This window comes from Nicotiana sylvestris, chromosome 3 (genome assembly GCF_000393655.2).
Source record: "Nicotiana sylvestris chromosome 3, ASM39365v2, whole genome shotgun sequence".
Taxonomy (NCBI): Eukaryota; Viridiplantae; Streptophyta; class Magnoliopsida; order Solanales; family Solanaceae; genus Nicotiana; species Nicotiana sylvestris.
In genome coordinates, this window is record NC_091059.1 from 124,749,597 (window position 1) to 124,773,811 (window position 24,215).

Here is a 24,215-nt window from a genome sequence, read left to right on the forward strand (position 1 = left end):
GACGAGACAGTCAAAATTTGCAAAAATGAACCACAGTAGAATATTTACGATCTTTCCTGGTATGAAATATATGTCCAAAATGTCAATTGAGAAATTATATGGCACGGTAACACCATTCGTGCTTCTATCTCATCCTCACCATGTATAAATAAATTATGTAATATTCCAATTAGCATGGCAACACCCTTCGTGCGTTCAACTCATCCTTTCAAATGAACGTATCATAGAACCCGCCATATGACAGAAATTACAAAATAGGGAATACGCAAATAACAACAATGAAAAAGGATATACATGTGAGCAACAATAAAGAACTAAACCAAAAGCACATGGATAATAATAACAACTGAAAATCAAGGAATATCAACTTCAATTAACTAGCATATTGGAGGCCTAAGTACATTTATAGCAATTAAAACGGGAACATGTGATCTTCGCAAGAACAAGTAAGGGCATGAATGGCTAGCATGGTGAAAGACTTAAACTGAAGCGCAACAGAATAGATACAACATGAGTATATTTATCAAAGCAGGAAGTAGACACGGTATTCGCAAGTTAAGCAAGTAAAAGACACGGACAATGTAACAACAATTGAGATAAAGGTCAAGTACAGGAGAATAACAACAAGTTACACAAAACACGTAAATACAACAAGTACAGCTCAAGGTAAGGCACAAACGTATACACGGAAAACAGATATCACATCATAATGCATGCCCCTCGTCCTCACTTGCACGAAAACACTCTTCGTGCCATGACCTCACCACAACATACATCATAACAATATAAATGAAATGTCACGACATCACCCTTTGTGCTTTTACTCTCAAATGATATGGCACGACATCACCATTCATGCTTTTACTCTTAATAATATGGCACGCCATCACCATTCGTGCTTCTTTTTTTCATGAAATTTTCCCAGGTTGCCTGAGGGTGTTGTATTAGTAAAAATAGAGTTTGATCATACAATACAAGGGTAGATAAGACCCTTCAAAAAAAAGTGAGGCATAGGCGATTATAAATAGTTCTCCCCCTCACAGAAATTACAAACTAGCTAACAAAAAAATTGGCCTTGTCATATTTGTTCCTTATGGAAGGAACCTGATCTTTGTCCAGTAAAAAAGGGCCTTTTACCTGACTAGGTAGCTGTTGGATAGAATAGAAGTAAGCTGACTGTTGAGTGTTAACTGCCATTTTAGCCAAGCAGTTCGCTAATTTATTGGCCTCTCTATAACAATGGTTAATCTAAATATTGAAGGTGTTGATAGCCTCTCTGATCTTGTTGACTATTTGACTAATCTTGTAGTTGTTGAGCTTTCTTTACGAATGATCGCTATAATGTAAAGAGAGTCCAATTCAAGAATGACTTGAGTGAAACCATTTTGTATGCACCAATTAGTACCAATCCAAGCTGCTTGAGCCTCTGCGATGTTGTGGTTTTCAGCATTGTATGGAATCGAGAAAGCCATGATAGTATCCCCCTGGTCATCTCCGATGACTCCTCCTAGCCCTGCTTTTTCTTCCCCATGTAGAAAGCTCCCATCAGTGTTTGTCTTGACCTATTCCCTATCCGGTTTTTTTCAGAGAACGACCATGATTTTGTGCATAGGTTGAAGCCTTGTTAGAAAGTCATAGAAGCGGTTCCATGGAAGTTTTAGATTACAATTGGGAAAAGCTTTGCTGACTGCAGTCTCAATACTCCAAGCTATTTGTTGTTGTAATTTATAACTGTTGAAGCTTTTTTGATCTCCGTACTTGCACACACAAAATTCTTTCCAAAGAAACTAGCAAATAATGATGGGGTGTAATATTTAAAATAAGTCTGTGGACATCATTAGCAGCCTTAGAAGCCCACCATTTATTAAGCATATATTTAATTGGGTAGGGGTGGTACTCTATGCCAAGAGCTTTTCCAAAAAGTTTCCAAGTGTAACTAGCATCTTGACCCTCTACAAATACATGGTTCATGTTATTTGTAGTTGGATTTTTGCAATGGTTACATCTGGAAATAATTTATTTGCCAAAATTAATAATGACATCATCAAAAGGAAGTTTACCATACCAGAGCCTCCAAGCCAGGAAAGACATTTTAAAAGGGATAGTAGAGTTCCATACCTTGTTGATGAATTGCACTTTTGGACTAGCTTTCCATACCAAACTCCATGCACTTCTGTTTGTGAACTTACCATTTTCGGATATTTCCCAAAAAACTTGATCCTCCTTGGTTTGATTGCCTATAGAAATGGTTTGGATATGTTGTACCAAATGATATGGTAAGAGTTCCTTAAGTTTGTTGATGTTCCATTGACCATCAGATATGAGCTCTCCAACCAAAATTTTGGCACTCTTTGGAATATCAAGTACCAGCATAGCCAAAGGTCCCTTAAGAGACCGATTATCCCACCAAAAGCTACTTGATCCTGAATTTACCTGCCAAACAATATGATTCTCTACAATATTCCTTATTTTGAGAACATGATTCCAAGCATGAGAATCTCCTGGAGCCAATTTTTTGAGATCAAATGGGATTTCACACTGTATTTGTTACTAATGAATCTAGCCCAAAGAGATGATGTGGATCTTATCCTCCACCACCTTTTCATAGCTAACATGTTACTAATATCTTCCAATTTCCTAAGACCTATGCCTCCTTCATCAATAGGGAGAGCAATATGGTTCCAAGAACTCCAATGATACCTCTTGTGTTCCTCTGAGGTACCCCAGGAAAAATTAGCAAAATATTTCTCAATTAGTCTAAATACTCCTTTAGGGGGAGTCATAACAGAGAGAGTGTAGATAGGGATAGATTGGAGGACACTCTTAATCAAAGTAGCTTTACCACCATGAGAAAGCAACTTGCCTTGCCAGCCATTTATCCTTTTAACAATCTTACTAATTATGTTATCAAAAAACTCTATTTTTTTCTTCCCACATATAGAGGACATCCTAGGTAAGCAAAAGGAAAAGTCTTGTCCATAAAGCTAGAACACTTTCTAATCCTGTTAATTCTAGTTGCAGCATTATTAGGAGCAGTCAAGAATTAACTTATATCCCTATTAACCAATTGACCTGAGCTTTTTTCATAACTACTAATAATCTTCATGACCAATTTACCATAAATAGATCTACCACTATAGAATATAACAATATCATCAGCATATGCTAGGTGGTTGATTCTAGGAACATTAGGAGACATAGAGAAAGGAATGAAATTAGGATTTCTATAGAGAGAGTTAAGAGATCTTGATAAGACCTCAACACCAATTATGAAGAGAGTTGGGGAGAGAGGATTCTCTTGCTTAAGCCCTTGAGAAGAAGAGAAGAAACCATATCTCATACCATTTATTATAACAGAGTACCACAGATTAGAGAAAAGATTATAAACTAGACCAATCCAATTTTCTGAAAAGCCAAATTTCCTAAAGACAGCCTAGATAAAATCCCAACCTATTCTATCATAAGCCTTAGCCATGTCAAGTTTAATAACAACATTACCACCATTATTTATATGAGTAATATTGTGAACAATTTCTTGGGCTAACAGAACATTCTCAGAAATTAGCCTATCTTTAACAAAGCCACTTTGATTCAAGGAGACTAGCTTATGCAACTAGGTGTTTACTCTAAGAGAAACAAATTTTGAAATAATCTTATTAGTAAAATTAGATAGACTAATAGGTCTAAAGTCAGCAAAAGTAGCAGGATTGTCAATTTTAGGAATTAAAACTAGACAAGTGTGAGAGTAGAATTTGGTCAAACCTTTTTCTTTGAAGAACTCTTTCACAAAAGCAATGACTTCCTTTTTGATTATGTCCCAGCAATTCTTAAAAAGGTGCCATTGAAGCCATTTGGTCCTGAAGTGCTGTGAAGGCTAAGGCTAAAAACTGCATCCTTGATTTTATTATCCTCTGGAATTTTGCTCAGCATGTTGTTGTCCTCACTTGAGATGCAATGAGGAATATAATCTAGAATAAAATTGTTGATCGTAGTAGGAGTAAGGTTGAAGATTGTTTGAAAGTGCCTAACAGCTTTCTTGGCTATCTTCTCATCTCCCTTGATCCATTTTTCTTTACGGTTTTTGATGCGATTTATCTGTTGCCTTCTTTTTTTTTTTTTCTCTCTGAGAATAGAGCCAAAGTATTTAGTATTCTTTTCCCCTTCTTCGAACCACTGTGACTGAGATTTTTGTCTGAGCATGGATTCTTGAAGACTGAGCCACCTAACATATTGAGCATGAGCCTTATTGACATTTTCTCTACTTTTTCCGAGTTATCTTCAATATCTATGTCCTCTAGCTCTTGGAGTTTGTCCTCCCAATTTATAACAGCTTCATTGATATTCCCAACTTCATTTCTAGACCATTAGGAGAGCCTTTTACTAAGAGCCTTGAGCTTATTTTGAAGAATCCACATAGGATTCCCAGACACTTCAGTATTCCAGGCCTCCTTGACAATGTAGTGAAAACCTTCAATGTTTGCCCAGCAATTCAGAAATCTAAAGTAATTAATATGTTGTTCATTACCAACCAAGTTCTTCATAAGAAGTGGTCTGTGATCTGAACCAGTCCTTGCAAGGTGCCTAACAGAACATCTTTGGACCATTAACAAATATTCTGTCTAATCTTTTCCAAATCCTCTTTGCAGGTCTTCTGTTATTACACCAAGTGTAACTGGAACCATTATAACCAACGTCAATGAGACCAGAATTATTGATACAAGTTTGAAACTCCAATCTTCTATACATTCTATGAGGCTTACCCCCAAGTTTTCATTAGGATCCATAATAATATTGAAATCCCCCTATGCACCAAGGAACATCAATCACCATATTGTCCTGTTCAAGATACTACCAAAGGTCCCTCCTGTCTTTGGATTTGCATTTAGCATAAACGGCAGTAATGCAAATATCCTGCATATCAATAACATTATTGATTTTGATAGTAATATGTTGATCACTGGAGGCAGTATCCTTGGAGGAGTTGAATGCATTCCAAAACACCAAATTTGACCATTGTTGTTGAAGCAACAGTGTTGGAATCCTAAAAATTTCCTGCAGCCATCTAATTTTTCTTTTGAAACAAAAGATTCAAAGATAGACACATATTGAGTGTTATTGAGGTTGATCAGTTTCTTTAGCCTGTGAATGGCTTTTTTGGATCTAACTCCCCTAATGTTTCAAAATAAAGTACTAATCATTGAAACTATTAGGGGTGTTGTCCTCTTTTTGGTTCCTTCTCACTGAAGGTTGAGTCTTGTTCCTGTGTCTTTTGCCACTTTTCCTTGTTTCACTTCTCCTTCTCTTTGTATTTTGTTGTTGATCATCAGTAAGAGTGTGGGAATCTTGATCTTCCTTTCTCAAATCTTGCTGGTTGCTAACTTGATCAGCTTCTTGAAAACTATCTGAGCTATCATTCTCCTGATTAGTGTTGTTGCAGTCTTTCTTGTTCTCATATAAGTCCACGGCCAATTGAAGCCCTAGCTGATTCCTTATCTCCGTAGGGACAGTAGAAGAGCTAGACTCACAACACTGATCCAGCTTTTCTATCCCCTCAATTCTGTTCTCTTGACTGACTTGCCTAAGGCCATTTTGCATTTGTTGATCTTTTTCTATATCAAGCTCATTGGCTTCAGAAAAGGTTTCATTGTTGTTATTCTCCTCGCTCTGATCTTGCTGTAAGGTTTTGTCTTTTGTAGTAGGGCTTATGATACTTTCTACTATGGATTGCTTTGAGAAATCATTTTGTTTAGCTGCAGAATCAGACTTGTCTTTTCTTTTGCTGCTGGCTGGTTTGAATAACACTTTGCTATTCTTTTTTGGCATTTCTTAGTCTTTTTTTCTTGGTCTTCTTCCTGCTATCTTTTTTGATTTGAGTTTGTCATCTTCAATTTGTTGATTTTGAGTGGACTCTGAATTCTGAAGTTTTTGGACTTCTTCATTACTGTTGTTTGTTGGAATGCTTCCCTCTTTCCCTGTGGATAGCTGAGGGTCTTTATCCTGAATCTGAACTTCTTCTTCTTCTTCTTCTTCTTCTTCTTCTTCTTCTTCTTTGTTTTCAGCTTTCCTTTTTTCAGGAGCCCTACAATTGACCATATAATGACCAATTTTCCTGCAATGTTTGCAATATTTTAGGACCCATTCATATTTCAACTTTTGAGTGTAACCTTTGAGAGGTGAACCCTCATACTCTTGTCCAACAAAAACACTTTGAGGTAATGGCTTCAGCAAATCCACTTCTACTCGGATTTTAGCCATGCTTGGCCTTGTTCTACCCATAGTTGCAGCATCCAAAGCTAGAGGAGTACCGACTGAGCTTAGAAGTTATTTTATGTAGTGCCAATCATGCATATGGAGGGGCAAGCTGGGAAATAAAACCCAAGCAGGAGCCATCGGAAGATCATCCTCTGGTTTGAAATTTGGAGACCATTTTTGCAACCACATTTGCATTCCGTCAATTTCAATGACTCGCCGGAACCACACAGTTTTCCAATCATCCTCGTTGAATAGATCAATAAAAACATTGTGATTATCAAAAACCCCAATTCTTACTGACCCTTTTAGAGGAATAATTTCTTTAAATCTAGACCTAATATTGTCAATTTGGGGACGGGGTCTAAGAAATCGACCCACAATCATAAATTTGAAAGATTTTTCCATAATCCCATAATAATCAAAAACTTTGAAGATGGCTGCAGGCATACCATTGTGAGTTGTGTGTCTAGCTTTCACCTTCTCTTTGTCTTGTTTGAAATCAGCCGGAGAAGAGCTTGATGGGGATGAAATTTTATCAGTATATGAGTGTTTTCCTAGGGGATTTCCTTGCATGTGAGAAGTCTCTCCTTTAGACTGATTTTGTTCATCTTGACGCGCTAGTTGGAGGCCTTCTGGTGGCTCCATCTGGTGGAGCATGGTCAGAACTCACTTAAAATAGAGCCGTTAGATAAGAGACGTTGAGGAGAGAAGAGAGAGGATAATGGAACTTGAGGGGTTTATTGATACAACAAGGTAAAGTATTTGGACTAATGTTCATTCACCCTTCGTGCTTTTACTCTCAATAATGTCGCACGACATCACTCTTCGTGCTTTTTGCTCTCAATAATATGGCACGATATCACCCTTCGTGCTTTTACTCTCAATAATATGGCACGACATCACCCTTCGTGCTTTACACTCTCCCTCACATGATAATGTATAAACAATGGCACAACATCACCCTTCGTGCTTTACTCTTCCTTACCAAGCATATATAAAACAAGGAAAAGCGAGGCAGGAAGCATAAATGACATCAAGGAGAGTGTTTTAACGGATATTCCAAACAATTTCCAATCACAACTTTCCAAGTCAACAATGATTCAACAATCCTCAAGAACCGTATTATTCCAATACTTCCACAAATATCATAAATGATCCACAACACAAGTATAGAGTCTAGCATCTCAAGAATATCGTTTATAGAAATGTAGTAATGATTTCGTTTTGCATAGAGATGGCCGGATTAGATACATTAATGTATTCTTACAATTTTCATCAAGTTTGATAAAGTTATAACAAACTAGGTCTAAGAGTCAAGTAAGGCATTTAACAGAATGTCACAAAACTCTACAAATACAAAGATAACATAATCCACCCCCTGAGCATGATTAACCCTGGCACATACATATGCGCTCATCACCTCATATATGTATCACTCTCGCTTGTGGCAAACAATGGCAAATAAGAGGAAAAATTCTCCCAACAAAGCTAGGCAAAACACTTACCTCAATTTGGCTAATCCAACACTCAATTTAATCTTTTCCTCTACAAATTCGCCTCCGCTCGACTCAATCTAGCCAATGACGACTTGAATGCACCACACAATGCAAGAAAAAAATAAATTCAATTAATAAAACTATGATTTTCATTCAATTTCTAAAAAGTCAACAAAAGTCAAACCCTGGGTCCGCCCAGTCAAAACCCGGGTCTAAGGGTAGGTCTTGACTACCCATAGCCTCACGAGTCCAAGTATGTGTTTTGTTTTCAAATCCGAGTCTTATTCGACTCTTAAATCTCAAATTTTTATTTGTCAAAACTTTGACAAAATTCCCAAATTTTTTCATAGATTTCCCATGAATTTGATGTTAAATCTTGTATAAAATCATGAAATATAGTTGAAAGTTGGTTAAAGATACTTACCCAGTGATTTGGTATGAAAATCCCCTCTCAAAATCCCCTCACCTCGAAGCTAGGGTTCAAAAATGTGAAAAATAAAGCAAAAGTTCGGAATTCTCAGCACTTAACAGGCCGCAGATGTTGCATTTGAGACAGGGGGTTCGCAAATGCGACCCTCGCAAATGCGGCAGAGTCCTTCGCAAATGCGAACTCTGCCCAGCAGCTCAGACCTCGCAAATGCGATGGCTGCTTCGCAATTGCGGCTGGTGCATTTGCGACCAATACATCACAAATACGATGATACCAGTACCAGCTATCAAAATCTATGAAAAATCATTCTGAAACCAATCCGAAACTCACCTGAGCCCTCGGGGCTCCAAATCAAATATATACAATAAGTCTAAAAATACAACACGAACTCGCTCGCACACTCAAATCATCAAAATAACTTCTAAAACCATGAATCGGACGCCAAAATGCATGAGAATCAAACTTAAACTTCAAAAACTTCTAGAATCACAACCGAGCATCCGAACCCTATCAAATCAACTCTGAATGGAGCCAAAATTTGCAGACAAGTCCCATATGACAAGACGAACCTACTTTAAGCTTCAAATTACACATGGAAACCTCGAACCGATGAATCACACTTCAAGCCGAAATTAATGAACTTTGAAACTTCAACTTCCATAACCGATGGTGAAACCTATCAAATCACCTCCGAATGATCTCAAAATTCATGCACAAGTCACATTTGACATTACGGACCTATCCCAACTTTCGGAATCGAAATCCGACCCCGATATCAAAAAGTCCACTCCCGATCAAACTTCCCAAAAATCCAACTTTCGCCATTTCGAACCAAACTCAACTACGGACCTCCAAATTACAATCCGGACGCGCTCCTAAGTCAAAAATTACCCAAAGAAGCTAACAGAACTGACGAAACTCTATTCCGAGGTCAAATGCTAGAAAGTCAAACTTGGTCAACTCTTCCAACTTAGAACTTAAATCTTGAAGTTCATTCTTCCAAATTGCTTCCGGATAACTTGAAAACCAATACCGATGATTTATGCAAGTCATAATACATCATGTGGAGATACTCAAGCCCTTAAAACACCGAGCAAAGTGCAGATTCTCAAAACGACCAGTTGGGTCGTTACAGACCGATTTGGTGTGGTCGCGTCGTTTCTATATATTTTTCTCTCATCTTGCCCTTCCTTGTTATTAAATAATCTTATTTTATCTTTTACTCTATCTTTTTATATAGCTTACTTTTTCTTAATAATATTGCAAGTTTATTTTTTATATTGTTGGTGCATGCATGACATGATGAAATGACGGCAAACAATATAATCTATCCAAACATTGTATGCATCAAACCAATACAGTACAATATAATGCGATACATTAAGAAACGATGCGTAACAACCATCCAAACAAGCTGTAACTGAACTTTTGAACTCTTGGAACTTACAGTCAAGCCAGCAAACCCTTCTCATTATCTGTCCCTTATATATAATAATGCTGGAAATTGTTTGTGAAGTCCTTAATTATATCACGAGAACGTTAATGGTTATCGACTGCTATTAATTTGTTGGAAGAGAGACATGAAGGAAGATGATTGATCAACGTTATCATAGTTAATTTGCAATATGACTGTAATTTTTTTCCGATTTAATTTTACTCAGCTTTCTGTTCAAATTTTATATATGTAAGAATCAAATAAACTAAATTCAATTTGAATGAAATGAATTTGGTCCATCTTACAGTTGACAATTAATATTTCAAAGAGATCATATTTTAATTTGGTCCATTTTCACCCTACTCAGTTACTTTAGTACTGCTATACTACAGAGTAAAAATCTTTTGAATACAGCTGATGATGTGTATGAACTATGAAAATACTACTTGATAGTTCCATTCTGGATTCATGTACTTAAAATCTATATATTTACATGAAGATTATCTTATGCATGCATTTATAAATCATCGGAGTTGTACTCTCACGGTTAATTAGAACTTTGCAACAGTTCCCTTATTGGCGAATTGAAAATTAGCATGCTATTGAATCAAATTGCGGTCATAAGCAGTGTATACTCAAGCATCACCTTGAACTCATGGGGATTTGAAAATTTTAAATAAATTGAGCCGTTAGAATAACAGTATTGTGATTAATAAAATTGAATAACACATGGTTAATTGGCTGAACTTTTCTCTTATGGTGGGGGAGAATAAGATAAAGAATAGCTTCTGTTTTTTTTTTTCTTTTTCTTCTTCTTTTTCTTAACTCTTTTAGAAATACAATCGATTTAGATTCAAATCATTGGACGGCACCAACAACGTGACACTTCTTTTGGTTTTCTTTTTCATCATTTGGCACGTCGCATTGATATATAATTATCAGTATATAAACATGTAAACAGTGTCGCGTCAAAGTCATCCCCTTGACGTGGAAAAAATGGTAAAAGTTCTCTTGGCGAGTTTAAAAAGGAATGACGATGAAATGCAACTTCGGAGAGGAAATATAAAAAAATGGTCCCTATATTCGGGGCAGGTCTAAAATAATCTGTCAAATATATTCTCGAGTAAATTTGATTATTCACGTTTTCAAAAAATTAGCACTTTTGTTATTCGTCAAATATCTTATTGATGAATTCTGGCAGTAGATTTAACGAGAATTATGAAAAACATTTAATGAGACCTCGTATTTGGGGGTACAGTTTTGTAGTTTATGCTATTTTTGATATATTCCTGGTGTTTTTTGCATCTTTTAAAGCGCAATTTCTGTTATTTTTGTACTATTTTTTGTGTCTCATTTAGTTTTCAGTGTTGTAGTTCCTGAAACTAATGACTTTTTTTGTTGTTTCTGGTTAGATTTTGTTTATACTTCCTGTTAAATCTAGTAGTTAGAGTTTATTATTTTACAAAGACCAAAGTACTTACTTTTGATAGATTTAAAGGACCAAAATTACTCAAGAATATATATAATGAACTATTTTAGACACACTGCCAAACATAAGAGATCATTTTGTCAGTACACCAACTTTGGAAAAGTATACTATCCGTTGGCGGTTTTTCACCCATGCCCTATGTCCCCTTGGACGTGCCCCATCGCGTCCTGGCATGCCTCCCAACGCCTAGCGCCATGGACGGCCCCGTGGTCTTGGCCGCGCCAAGTGACAAGCGCCTATGTCGCCCCACCGATAACCTTCGCCAATGCCCAACCGCAAGCAGATGCCAACAGCACCGCGTGCAGACTCTGATGTTAAAGACAATGTTGCTGTCAACAGACTTGCTTCTACTTTGGAGGAATCTAAGTCCTTTCCATTGTAAATATAGAGTAGTTTTACTTCCTGTATTTTCATTATGTCTCTCTAGTTAGGTCAAGTCCTGTAACTTTACTTTATTTTTTTAAGCATTATTAGGGGGGAAACAATCAAACTTTCAAGCAAGCAAATAATTTTATGTACTGGTGTCTCTCCCCCTCGACACCATGTTGCTTTTCTATAATAATTTTTCATTAATGCAATCAAACTTTCTTTCATTCACAATTCCCTTTTCTGTTCTCTCAATTGCTCTTGACATTGGTTTTTTTCATACAGCACTAACAATCTTGTTTAGAGTATGGAGGGGATCCCAATTGGCAGATAATAACTGTACAAGGCATCGGTTTCTTAGCCTTACGTCGCCCTTCCAAGGAACCTCAAGAAGGCGCCGCGTAACAGTTGGTATCAGAGCCTAGGATCGACATTGGATGAGGGAACACATTGCCATTACCACCATTTCTGGTCATGTGAATAATGGGGACCACATTGTGGCCCTTGAAGAGACGGTTGATGTATTACGACCATCGTGAATATGGTGCCTGATCTAAGAACCAGCCTAGTGCAAAGGTTGGACGACCTGGACGCAGGATGCGGCAGACCTAAGGTGACATCGCGAACATCAGTCGCGAATTTGAAGGAGACCGGGAAATGGTAGCCATAGAGACAGCCGAACTTTTTGGTAAATTCGAGAGCCTCCAACAGGAGCGGACCGAGGATTTATCCTATAAGGCACAAGAGGCAGACAGGGTGACTGCCATGCAGCAAACCATAGATAACTTGACAGGCCAACTCAATATTTGTCAATATTTCACTGCAAGGCCTACTTCGAGGAGGCCAAAACCAGATCGGGGGTGCTGTCAACCTCGCCCAAAACCATACAATGGAGCTCAGAATGCCAAGGAAGTAGAGAACTTCATCTTCGACATCGAACAATACTTCGATGCCGTGGGGGAGTTAGAAGAAGCAAAAAAGGTAGCAACAACTTCCATGTATCTTCAGGGTGATGCTAATCTCTGATGGCGGGTGAAATACGAAGCCATCAGGGTTTGGTGAAGATACTCTCGAGACATGGGCAGAACTGAAGGCATCCATATACCTACAGTTCTTCCGAGAAAATGTTGAGTACAAGGTGCGGAGAAAGCTATGAGAGCTCTACCAGACCAAGTCAGTGTGGGATTACGTGCGGAAAGTCTTCGTGCTCATGCTGAACATATGGGATATGGGGGGACAAAGAAAAACTCTTCACATTCTTGGAAGGTTGGAAACCTTATGCCCGTATAAAGCTGTAATGACAAAGAGTGGACACTTTACCCAAGGCGATCCATGTAGGGAATGCCTTGGGGACTATCAAGTGGAAGCTCGAAAAGATAGGTGTCACGCCCCGAGCCTGGGGCCAGATCGACACCTAGTGCCTCTTCTATCCTTATGTACCACTTGCAACTAAGAGACTCTGAACATATAATGTCATACTTTGGCTATTGTCCACATTACAAAATAATGTGCGATACAAGATATAAAACTTAAATGGAGACTAACACTGACTAATGTCAACATAAAGCTGGGCAGGCAAGGCCGTCATAACTGGACTGACTTAGACTTATTATAGAGTTAATATGACCTATGATGGGCAAGCAAGCGAGCTAACTATGCATCGGAAAGCTTTTTGTTGAACGAGAAACTAGAGTCAGACTTAGAATTACTATAATTGACAAGCCAACAAAATATTTGTACAGGGCCTACAAGCCCAACATACTGCACTAACCGACAAGATATGTCTACAAGCTCTACTGACAGATGTACTATGATCGGAATAGGGCCCCGACCTACCCGTAACCTATATACATATATACACAAGATATACACCACACTGCTGGACCCGAAAACTCCGAAAGAAGGGGTGATTACCGATAAAGATGAACTCGAGCAACACCTACTGAGGAGGTGTATGCGTCTGTCTATCTAAACCTGCACGCATGAAATGCAGTGCCCTCAGAAAGGGACGTCAGTACGAAATAATGTACCAAGTATGTAAGGCAATATACTGGAGCTGAAACTGAACTAATAATATAATAACTGAAAGCAACTGGGGATCAAAGATAATCTGAAGAGATGCTCATCAACTGATACTGACTCATGACTCAACTCTTTGAGTAAAATAGCTGTCCGACCCTATAAAGCTCGTTATACATATATATCTGCTCTGCCATAGTAGGCTTGCTCATAAGCGCTCGACCATACTAGGCTCTGTATCTCAACCAACTGGGCTCACTCATAGGCGCTCGGCCACAACATGCTTGGTATATAACTTACCATTTGATCAGAGGTTGCCCAATAGGAGCCTGCCCATCGATTATAGCTCGATGGTAATGAAAATACTGTGTATATAAATTTTATGCTCTTTTGATTGGAATAAGAAAATACTTAATTTAATAAGAAGTTCTGGTAAGGAGAATATTGTAACTTACAAAACTAGGAAAATATACGCAACTTGCGAGACTAGCATAATATACGTAATTCCGGGATATGAATTTTTCTTTATACTTCGTTATCAAACTTGTGTAATGATGAGATCATGCCAAATGAACGAAGAGCTTAGCCTTAATATACCTGTTCCAGGAATTATTTTAACGAACCTTCTTCTGCGAAATATGGACGAAATTCACACTTGGACAAACTTGAAATTTCGGACGAACTCAATCTACTTTTAACATTTTTTTGAATGAAATGTTGCTGAGGATTGAATTTGAACAATATGTTCCTACTCTCTCACATTTGTTGGTTAAAGTCAGAATGCCAAAAGTTTATTCTCTTGTTTTTGGTTCAAGACAGAATCTAAGAATAGTTCTTGATCTTGAAAATGAAGTGTTTATCACCTTTTGATTGATAAAGCTCACAAAAAGTCTTGATAAGACTTTGAAATTAAGACTTTTAACACATGTAAAGCTCAACAATGACTCATCTTATACTAAAGGGGGGCTGCCACGTTTCTCTTTTGGGGGGTGGGGGGTGATTTTGGTAATTTATCCACTTATTTGTTAACTGGGTAATATTTTATTACCCAGTAATTAATCTATTACCCGCATAATTTAAAAATTATCACAAATTACTTAAAATTCTATTTATTTTGAAAATACTTCATATATACTTTATATATTACACTACCGTGGTCATATGGTACCTTACATGATACTAGTTCATAATTATCGGGTATTATCGCTCGACCTGTATTTTTATTCCAAATTGTCCATTTTCAACGAAACTCAATTTCTTTAATTCGTATACCCCTTTATCCTTCATAATACTTATTTAACGCTTGTTATAAATGGCATAAGTACGTTAATGTCAAGATGATCTCATCCCCGCGTCTACGTCGGTTAACTGAAAATGAAATTATAACGTACGAAAACACGAGATGTAATAATAGGCCTCTGGTAAGTTTGGATTGTGCGGCCGCAGAACCTCCAAAAGGGAAATTTTGTTCGAAATTTCCAGTTGTGTATAAATAGACTTCTTTCACGAAATTAGATCAAGTTTTGAATATCTGAACATCTGTAGCCGTTTTCCTTTACTACTTTAGGAACCTTTAGCTTACTTTAGTGATTAAACATTAGTATTTTGTATTTTAATCTTTGAATATGAGTTTAATTATCTTTTATTCTCTATTTTCTTCATTACCCATTATGAGTAGCTACATTCTTAGCTAGGGTTGTTCCCAACCCTAGTGTGTAAACCTTATGGGTGATTAATTTTATGCTTGTTTTATGAATGGATGTTTTTTATTTAGCTAGGTTTATGCTTTATTTGTGAATTAATGGTTGCAAACATTGATTTATGCCTTTTTGACTTAGTCTCTTCTTGAGAAAGAGAAACCTAGTCTAGGTCAACTTAGCTAACAAGGAATTAGGTCATGGTCACAACCCTAGTCCTTTTACAACATTTGAAAAACAACCAAACATATCATTTTTTTTAGTTTCAATTACTTGGTTGCACTCTTAGTTTAATTTAGCTATAAAACCTATCAAGTTTGTAGAAGTGCAATTTAGGAAAATTCAAGCTCATATACCATAATATATACTCTTAAATCCCAATCTCATCGCTCCCTGTGGAATTCGACTCCAACTTAAAGTTGGGTATTACTATTGCATCGACCATTTCACTACCTCAATAGAGGGTGTGACGTGGACGAGATCAATTTTTGGCGCTGTTGCCGGGGAGCTAAAAACGGATTTAGCTATATATTTAGTTTTGTGTGTGAATTATCTTCTTTTCCTTCTGAGTTACTAATCTTTTTGAGAAACAATTGTAGGTGAACAATGGCTCTCAACAACAATGATCCTCTTGGAAACATGCCTATGGGGATGTGGACCTGGAAGATGATTAAGTTGAGGAGGTTCCTCTTGAACCTCAAGCAAATAGACGGGGCCGACCGCCTCAAGACAATGTTTGCGTTCCACCCCCACATCTACCAATAGTGGCTCCACACCGGGTATTGCCAAATGAAGAATACGCAAGTGCCATAGTCCTGACTTACATTAGGGCAGGCAACTTTCAAATCACAACTGTTATGCTTACGTTGTTGGAACAACGGGGATTCTTTACCGGGGCTCCGAATCAAAATGCATACAATTACTTAAAAGGATTTATTGACACTTACTGGGGGAGTAAACATACAAACGTCTCCGTGGATGCTTTATAGTTGAGGCTATTCCCTTTCTCTCTACGGCGGAAGGCCTTGGATTGGTTAGAAAGACTGCCAACTCATTCTATCCATACATGGGATGAATTGGCCGAGAAATTTAGTTCCTAGTTCTTTTATCCAGGGCATATGACAACTCTTAGGGATGAGATTCTAGATTTCAAACAAGAACCCGACGAGCCTTTGCATGAGATATGGGAGAGGTACTGAACAATGGTCAAAGATTTCCCCAATAATGACATGACGGAGACTATGATTCAACAAACTTTCTATAGGGGGATCAATACTACCAATCAATGCGTAGTCAACCAACTTGCCGGTGAAAATTTCATGACAACACCATATGCGAAAGCTTGTAAGATCTTAGATGAAATGGTGGATACTTCATCGGCATGGCAAAGTAGAGCAAATGTTCCTCAAGGTGATCCAAATGTGATTCACTTGCATAAAGAATTACATGATCATGGGCAAGAAATTACCGAATTGACCACCACAATGAATCAACTAGCCAAAGCTCAACTTCAACAAGTGCAAGGTCCTAAGCAAGTCGATGAAATGGAGGGAGCTAGTATGATGGTAAACAAGAGAAGGCAAAAGGCTCCACAAGTGCAAAACCATGTTGAAAATTATGTGCAAGATGATAGTGGGTTTGATCAAGATGAACAATACAATGAACAAGAGGAGGAAGTACAATATGTGAACAACTTCCAAGGGCAAACAAACAACAATCAAGGCCCGATTCAACAACAATGGTGACCTCAAGGAAATCAAGGGAATTGGAATTCAAACAACCAAGGGAATTGGAACAATCAAAACAATCAAGGAAATTGGAATGGTCAAAGAACCAAGGCAATTGGAGTGGCAATAGTCAAGGATATTGGGGAGGCAACAACCAAGGAGGGTGGAACAACAACAACAATTAGGGGTCGGGTTTTTAAAGGCCCCCGTTGTATCAAAAACCGAGTAACCCACCTTCCTATCCTTCCCAAGGTCCGAGTTCTTCCAACAATGAGATGGGCCGAATTGAGAACATGTTCAAGCAAATGATGGAGAAGAATTCCAACTCCGATGCTCAACTAGCCTCTCACAACACTTCAATTCGCAATTTGGAAGTTCAATTGGGGAAAATCTCGCAAGCTTTGTCATCCTAAAGGGGTACTACCAAGTGATACGGTGGTGAACCCAAGGTGTGGGAACAACGCGAGACATGCCATGACCATTACTACAAGGAATAGCAAATGTGGGGAAGCAACCACCTCAAGTCAGAAAAAAATTGTGGATGATGAGCAATTGGTACAAGAGGATGAGATCTCGGAAAACGAAGTGCAAGAGAATGGTAAGGTGAGAATTGATATTGATGACACTGTGGAGGAGACTCATGAAGAAGTGAACCCATCTATGGAGCACATTGTTGACATACCGGAAATGGTAGTGCCAAAGGCTAAGACACCAATGCCAAGGCCTCCTCCTCCATACACTCAAAGGCTTGCCAAGAAAAATGGAGAGAATCAATTCAAAAAGTTTATTGACATGATAAAGAGTTTATCCGTCAATGTGCCATTGGTTGAGGATTTGGAGCAAATTCCGAGTTATGAAAAGTTCATGAAGGACTTGGTGACAAAGAAGAGATCGTTGAATTGTGAAATTATAAAGATGACTCATCAAGTGAGTGCAATTGTGCACTCTATGGCTCCTAAGTTGGAAGATACCGATGCTTTCACAATCCCTTATACCATTGGGAGTTCCAACATTGCCAAAGCTTTATGTGATCTTGGAGCAAGTATCAACTTGATGTCCTACTCGGTTTTCAAAACATTGGGGATTGGGCAACAAAGGCCCACATTTATGAGGTTGCAAATGGCGGATCATACCATGAATAGACTGTTAGGTATTATTGATGATGTGTTGGTTCGTGTTGATAAATTCATCCTCCCAGTGAACTTTGTGATTCTTTATTGTGAAGTAGACTATGAAGTGCCAATTATTTTGGATCTACCTTTCCTTGCTACGGGGAAGGCTCTTGTTGATGTTAAAGCCGATGAGCTCACTTTCGGGGTGGGTGATGAAAAGGTGGTTTTCCATGTGTGCAAATCTATGAGGCAACCAAATAGTAATGAAGTTTGTTCATTTGTGAATTTGGTGAACGATGTGATTATTGATGAAACAAGTGCCGTGATGAATGTTGATGATACTTTGGAGGCCGAATTGCTCCATTGTGATGATCAAGAAATGGAGGGTTATGTAGAATGTGCGAATGCATTTCAAGGAATGGGGTCGTACACTTATGAACCCCGCAATTATCCTTGGATATTGAAAATTGGAAGACTCCTCCAACCAAGCCTTCAATTGAAGAGCCTCTCATCTTGAAGTTGAAGCCATTGCCTCCACATCTCAGGTATGAATTCCTTGGTGCTTGTCTACTTTACCAGTTATTCTTTCCTCTTATTTGACTAACATGCAGGTAGACTCCACATTGGCAGTGCTACAAAAGAGTAAGAAAGCTATCAGATGGACATTAGCGGATATTCGGGGAATAAGACCCACTTTTTGCATGCACAAGATTAACTTGGAAGAAGGTGTCAAACCATCTATTGAACATCAAAGGAAACTCGATGAATCCATGCAAGAGGTTGTCAAAAAGAAGGTCATCAAGTGGTTGGATGCCGGGGTTGTTTACCCCATTTCTGATAGTTCGTGAACTTCCCCGGTGCAATGTGTCCCAAAGAAAGGGGGCATGAAAGTGGTCACCAATGACAAGAATGAGTTGATTCCTATAAGAACGGTGACCGGGTGGAGAGTGTGTATGGACTATCGCAAGTTCAACAAAGTCACAAGGAAGGATCATTTCCCATTTCCCTTCCTTGATCAAATGCTTGATAGGTTGGCCGGCTGTGCTTTCTATTGTTTCCTTGATGGGTATTCCGGCTCCAATCAAATTCTTATTGCTCCGGAGGATCAAGAGAAAACTACTTTCACATGTCTTTATGGTACTTTTGCATTTTTGCAGATGCCACTTGGGTTGTGCAATGCACGAGCGACTTTTCAAATGTGTGTGATGGAAATCTTCACGGACATGGTGGAGGATTTTTTTGAAGTCTTCATGGATGACTTTTCGGTGGTCGGGGATTCTTTCGATGATTTTCTAGCAAATTTAGACAAAGTGTTGGCAAGATGTGAATAGACGAACTTGGTATTGAATTGGGAGAAATGTCATTTCATGGTTGAGGAAGGCATTTTCCATGGCCACAAAATTTCAAAGAATGGCATTGAGGTTGACAGGCAAAAATAGAGGTGATTTCTAAACTTCCACCTCCAACATCCGTGAAGGAAGTGAGGCATTTCTTGGGTCATGCGGGGTTTATCGCTGTTTCATCAAGGATTTTTCCTAAGTGGTGAACCCCTTATGTAAGCTTTTAGAGAAGGATGCCAAATTCCATTTCAATGAGGATTGCATGAAGGCATTTGAATGGCTCAAGTTCAAATTGACAACTACTCCTATTATCACCGCACCGAATTGGAGCTTGCCTTTTGAGCTCATGTGTGGTGCAAGTGATGTGGCGGTCGGAGCAGTCAATGTATAAACAACATCTTCCATCCGATCTACTATGCTAGTAAGACCATGAATGATTCCCAATTCAATTACACGGTGACCAAAAAGAGCTCCTTGCTATTGTTTTTGCTGTGAAAAAAATTTGCCCATACTTAATGGATACAAGGGTGATTGTCCACACGGATCATGCAGAACTTTGGTAATTAATGAGCAAAAATGATTCAAAGGCGCAATTAATGAGATGGGTACTTCTATTTCAAGAGTTTGATCTAGACATTCAAGACCGCAAAAGTAGTGAAAACCAAGTAGCGGCCACTTGTCTCGCTTGGAGGAGGAGGGGAGGCCACATGAAGGCCTTAAAATCAATGACTCCTTCCCTGACGAGCAACTTCTACTCATTTCAATGACCAAGATGCCATGGTTTGGTGATTTAGCAAATTATCTTATGAGTGGTATTGTACCGGATGAGTTCTCTTCAAACCAAAGGAAGAAATTCAAATGGGATTGCCTTGACTACTATTGGGATGAACCGTACCTCTTCCAGATTTATACCCATGGTATGATTAGAAGATGTGTGCCAAATGAGGAACAAGTTGAAATTCTTGGGTCTTGCCACTCTTCACCATATGGTAGTCACTATGGTTGAGCAAGAACGGAGGCCAAAGTCTTAAGTTGTGGTTTCTATTGGCCCACTCTCTACAAGGATGTTAGTGAGCTTGTCAAGAGTTGTGATGAATGCCAAAGGGCCGGTGGAATCTCAAAGAAAAATGAAATGCCCCTCACCACCATCCTGGAGATTGACATTTTCGATGTGTGGGGTATTGACTTCATGGGTCCGTTTGTGAGCTCTTGTGAAAACACCCATATCCTAGTCGCGGTTGATTATGTGTCCAAATGGGTTGAGGCTGTTGCTTTTCCCAATAATGAAGTGAGGAGTGTGGTGGCATTTTTGAAGAAGAACATCTTTGCAAGATTTGGTACTCCAAGGGCTATCATAAGTGATGGGGGTTCGCATTTTTGCAACAAGGCTTTTGATACCTTACTCACCAAGTATGATGTCACTCATAAAGTGATGAGCCCCATTATCCTCAAGCAAGTGGTCAAGTGAAAGTCATCAACCGGGAGATCAAGAGTATTTTGTCAAAGACACTGAATGCCAACCAGACGGATTGGTCGAAGAAACTTGATGATGCTTTATGGGCCTATAGGATGACTTACAAAACACCGATTGGGATGTCCCCATACCGGTTGGTGTTCGGGAAGGCTTGTCATCTACCTGTGTAACTTGAGAAGGCCATGTGAGCTTTGAAGAAGTTGAACCTTGAGTGGGATGTCGCCGCAAACTTAAGGGGGGCACAATTGAATGAGCTAGATGAATTTCGGTACCATGCCTACACAAGTTCGTCCCTATAAGGAGAAGATGCAGTACCTCCATGACAAGTACATTCGGAACAATGAGTTTAAAGAAGGTGATCTTATGTTATTGTTCGATTCTCGGTTACGGATGTTTCCGAGAAAGTTGAAGTCAAAATGGAGTGGCCTGTTTGAGATTGTTGGTATGACACACTTTGGTGCTTTGGACTTGAAAAATGAGAATGGTGAGGTGTTTAGAGTCAATGGGCACCAGGTGAAGCACTATCTTGGAAAAGTTGATGATGGCCACATCGTGGTGGTTCTCCATTTTAAGTGATTGGTAATCTGCATTGTGCCGCGATGTTAAATCAGGCGCTTTTTGGGAGGCAACCCATATGTCTTTTTCTTTATCTTTTTCTTCTTCTTTAGATAGGTTTTGTTTTGTGCTAACTGGTTTTGAAGTGTATGCAGGAATGAGTGTGCTTTGTGGGGACTGTGCCTAAAATTTTTTTGTTAAGTATGGAAATTATGCGGACCACATAAAATTGAGTGCCACAGCAGAATGAACTCTGCGGTCTCACAATTATTGTGCGGACCACACAACTGGAAAGTCAAAAGTGCACACTCTCTAAAGTTCGTCTGTCAATAAAAGGCCAATCTACGGTTGCACAAGGAATTGTGCGGTCCGCATCACAATCTGCGGCAGCAGATCTTCAAAAGGAAAATGTTCAGAGTGCGGACCGTACATGAAATATGCAGCCACACTCGTCTCTTGAATTGTAGGCCATCGTGTTATCTATAAATAATGAACTCCTCACTACTGGTAAGACTTTACGAACTCTACAATCTAAACACAAAGGCGAGCACAATACTTTCTTCTGATACAAGCTTCTAATACTCATCCTATCATATTAATCTTTCCCTAGCATCACTACATAACCAGTAAGTTTAATTCATCCTTTAATATTTTCAATTATCTTAAGTTTTTTCTTAATTAGTTATGTTCTTTTTAGACCTAATGTAAAATTCAACATCATGCGAGCTTAGTTTCATGTGGGTAACTTCATACTTGCTAAATGGGGGATGGGCAAACTAGTTATCATATCTTATTGGTATTACCTTGTCTAGTTTTTGTTTCGAAGTTAGAACCCTAGGTTAACTGCCGATTTGTTTAGAATTGTGCGGCTGCATAAGAAATTATGTGATCCGCAGATCACTCTTCTAAGGCATTTGATGTGAATTTATTGTGTGAACCGCACTCAAATTTTTGCGGTCCGCTAAAATGGGAATACGGTCGTAGAAAACCGTGTGTGGTGGCAGATCGACCAATTCTCTATTATCAGAGAGGTTCTTGTTTGATGCTGGAATTGTGTGACTGCATTCAAAATTGTGTTGTCCACATTTCAATTATGCGGACCGCAGAATAAGGTCTATGGCCGCACTTCAAAATTGTGCAGTCCGCACTTTCCCATGTGCGGTCGCACTCACTATTGTGCGGACCGCATTTCTTTAGTTGCATCTGATTTTTCCTGGTATGTTCTGCAATTTTCTACAACTGTCTAATGCTATGAGTATTGAACTTAATTGAATCCTGTTTCTATGACTTGCAGACAATTGTGAGATCTCGAGGTAGAGGTGATACATCCAAAGGGAGAGGTGAAACCTCCAGAGGCCGGGTCAGGGGTACCCTACCACTCTCTACACAAAGAACTATAACCAAAAATCCCACTGTTGGGAGAGCCCCAGAGAATACAGAGTCTACTGAATATTTTCCGTCTAGGGAAACCTCAGAGGGAAATTATGTGCAAGAGCAACCCAATGCACAATCTTAACAAAAACAGTTTCCGGGTAGACTACAACTTAGAGATGAGCCTTCCTCCTCAGCTAGCTCTTTTGAGGGTTCGGAAGAGGATAGCCAAGGTTCAAAGCCTTCTTCCTCACATGCCCCCGCAGCACCTATCCCAGGTGACGATGATGATGATATGCCTGATGACTGTAGATGGGGTGATACCCGAGTTGTCGACCTAGAGAGGTTGAAGAAGAAAGAGGTTTGGGATGACAGATTCGTGAGTTGACCACTTTCAACAAGTTTATAGAATAGTGGACTCAAAGATCGCTCACTCTTGAGTGTAAATTTAATTTGAGGGATTTGGATAGATACAACCCGAACATGGCAAGACAGTTTCGAGAAAGAAAAGGGTGGTCATGCTTCACTCAAGCCGTGGTGGATGCTGTCGCGCCCCCTTTTTCCTTCGCGGGAGTCCGGGCTTCGACGTTCATGGGGAAATAACTCATTTTCTTTTGGGAATTGGGTATTTGGAGAGTCGCCACCTAACGGATTATGGTGCGTTAGGGAACCTAGGGCGATTAACTCATGTAACTAGTTTGCATTACTAGAGGTTAAAGTAAGGGCTCGAAATAACCTTGAGGGGAAGGTGTTAGGCACCCCTCGCGGTCCACAACGGTGGGTCCCGATCGAACTTAGACTATGTGAATTAGTCATTTTAACGAATACACAATTTTAACACATATTCGTAAATAAAGGCATGTTTTGACATTCTACGTACATGTATCATTCAAGTAATGAAAACAAGGGAAAAGGGTTGAACAATTTGCATATATATATAAAGAAAAGTAAATTCATTTAAACAACGAGAGTTGGGAAAGAGAGGTCCTAGGTTTGTTAGCCTAAAGGATCATACCCACACAATGCCCGGTAATCACTCCTCAATGAGGGGCTACACGTGACATTAGCGCGTAGTCATCATATCCTTACTACCCAATTCCCTCCCTTGGTCATAGCCTAAAGAGTTCTAGCAACCTTGAAAGATATCCTATGTGTGAACTATCCGTCCCTTCCTCGTGGCCTTGGAGGTATTTAGGACTTCTAATTTAGGTAGTTCATGACCATCCTAAGGTACTTAAAGGAGAAAATCTAGGCGTCAACCAAAACAATTGGGACTGCATTAAAGAGGGAACAATTAAAGGCTCACATTTTACCTCCACAAACAAAGCAAGTAAGTGCACGTCTCAAACAACAGTTTTCAGATATTTAAGAGGAACTCTAGAATAGGATATCTAGGTGAGCAGAGAATATGCAATATTAAGTTTGGACCAAAGTGGCAAAGACCTATTCAGC

The 24,215-nt window shown here is 39.0% G+C and overlaps 3 protein-coding genes across 3 annotated transcripts; 1 reads left to right on the top strand and 2 right to left on the bottom strand.

Annotated features, from left to right (window-relative positions):
* Positions 1 to 3,810: 3,810 nt before the first annotated feature.
* LOC138887983 (uncharacterized) lies at positions 3,811 to 4,604 on the bottom strand. The gene is made up of 3 exons (XM_070169776.1): positions 4,530 to 4,604; positions 4,329 to 4,468; positions 3,811 to 4,222 (listed from the first exon to the last, which is right to left on the bottom strand). Exons 1-3 carry the CDS (start codon positions 4,602 to 4,604, stop codon positions 3,811 to 3,813), a joined length of 627 nt encoding a protein of 208 aa, XP_070025877.1.
* Positions 4,605 to 5,190: 586 nt separating this feature from the next.
* On the bottom strand, positions 5,191 to 5,823 carry LOC138887984 (uncharacterized). The gene has a single exon (XM_070169777.1). The coding sequence runs from the start codon at positions 5,821 to 5,823 to the stop codon at positions 5,191 to 5,193; it is 633 nt and encodes a 210-aa protein (XP_070025878.1).
* Positions 5,824 to 17,385: 11,562 nt separating this feature from the next.
* LOC138887985 (uncharacterized) lies at positions 17,386 to 20,831 on the top strand. The gene is made up of 4 exons (XM_070169778.1): positions 17,386 to 18,414; positions 18,635 to 18,817; positions 19,181 to 19,339; positions 20,427 to 20,831. The coding sequence occupies exons 1-4, from the start codon at positions 17,386 to 17,388 to the stop codon at positions 20,829 to 20,831; spliced, it is 1,776 nt and encodes a 591-aa protein (XP_070025879.1).
* The last annotated feature ends 3,384 nt before the right edge of the window (positions 20,832 to 24,215 follow it).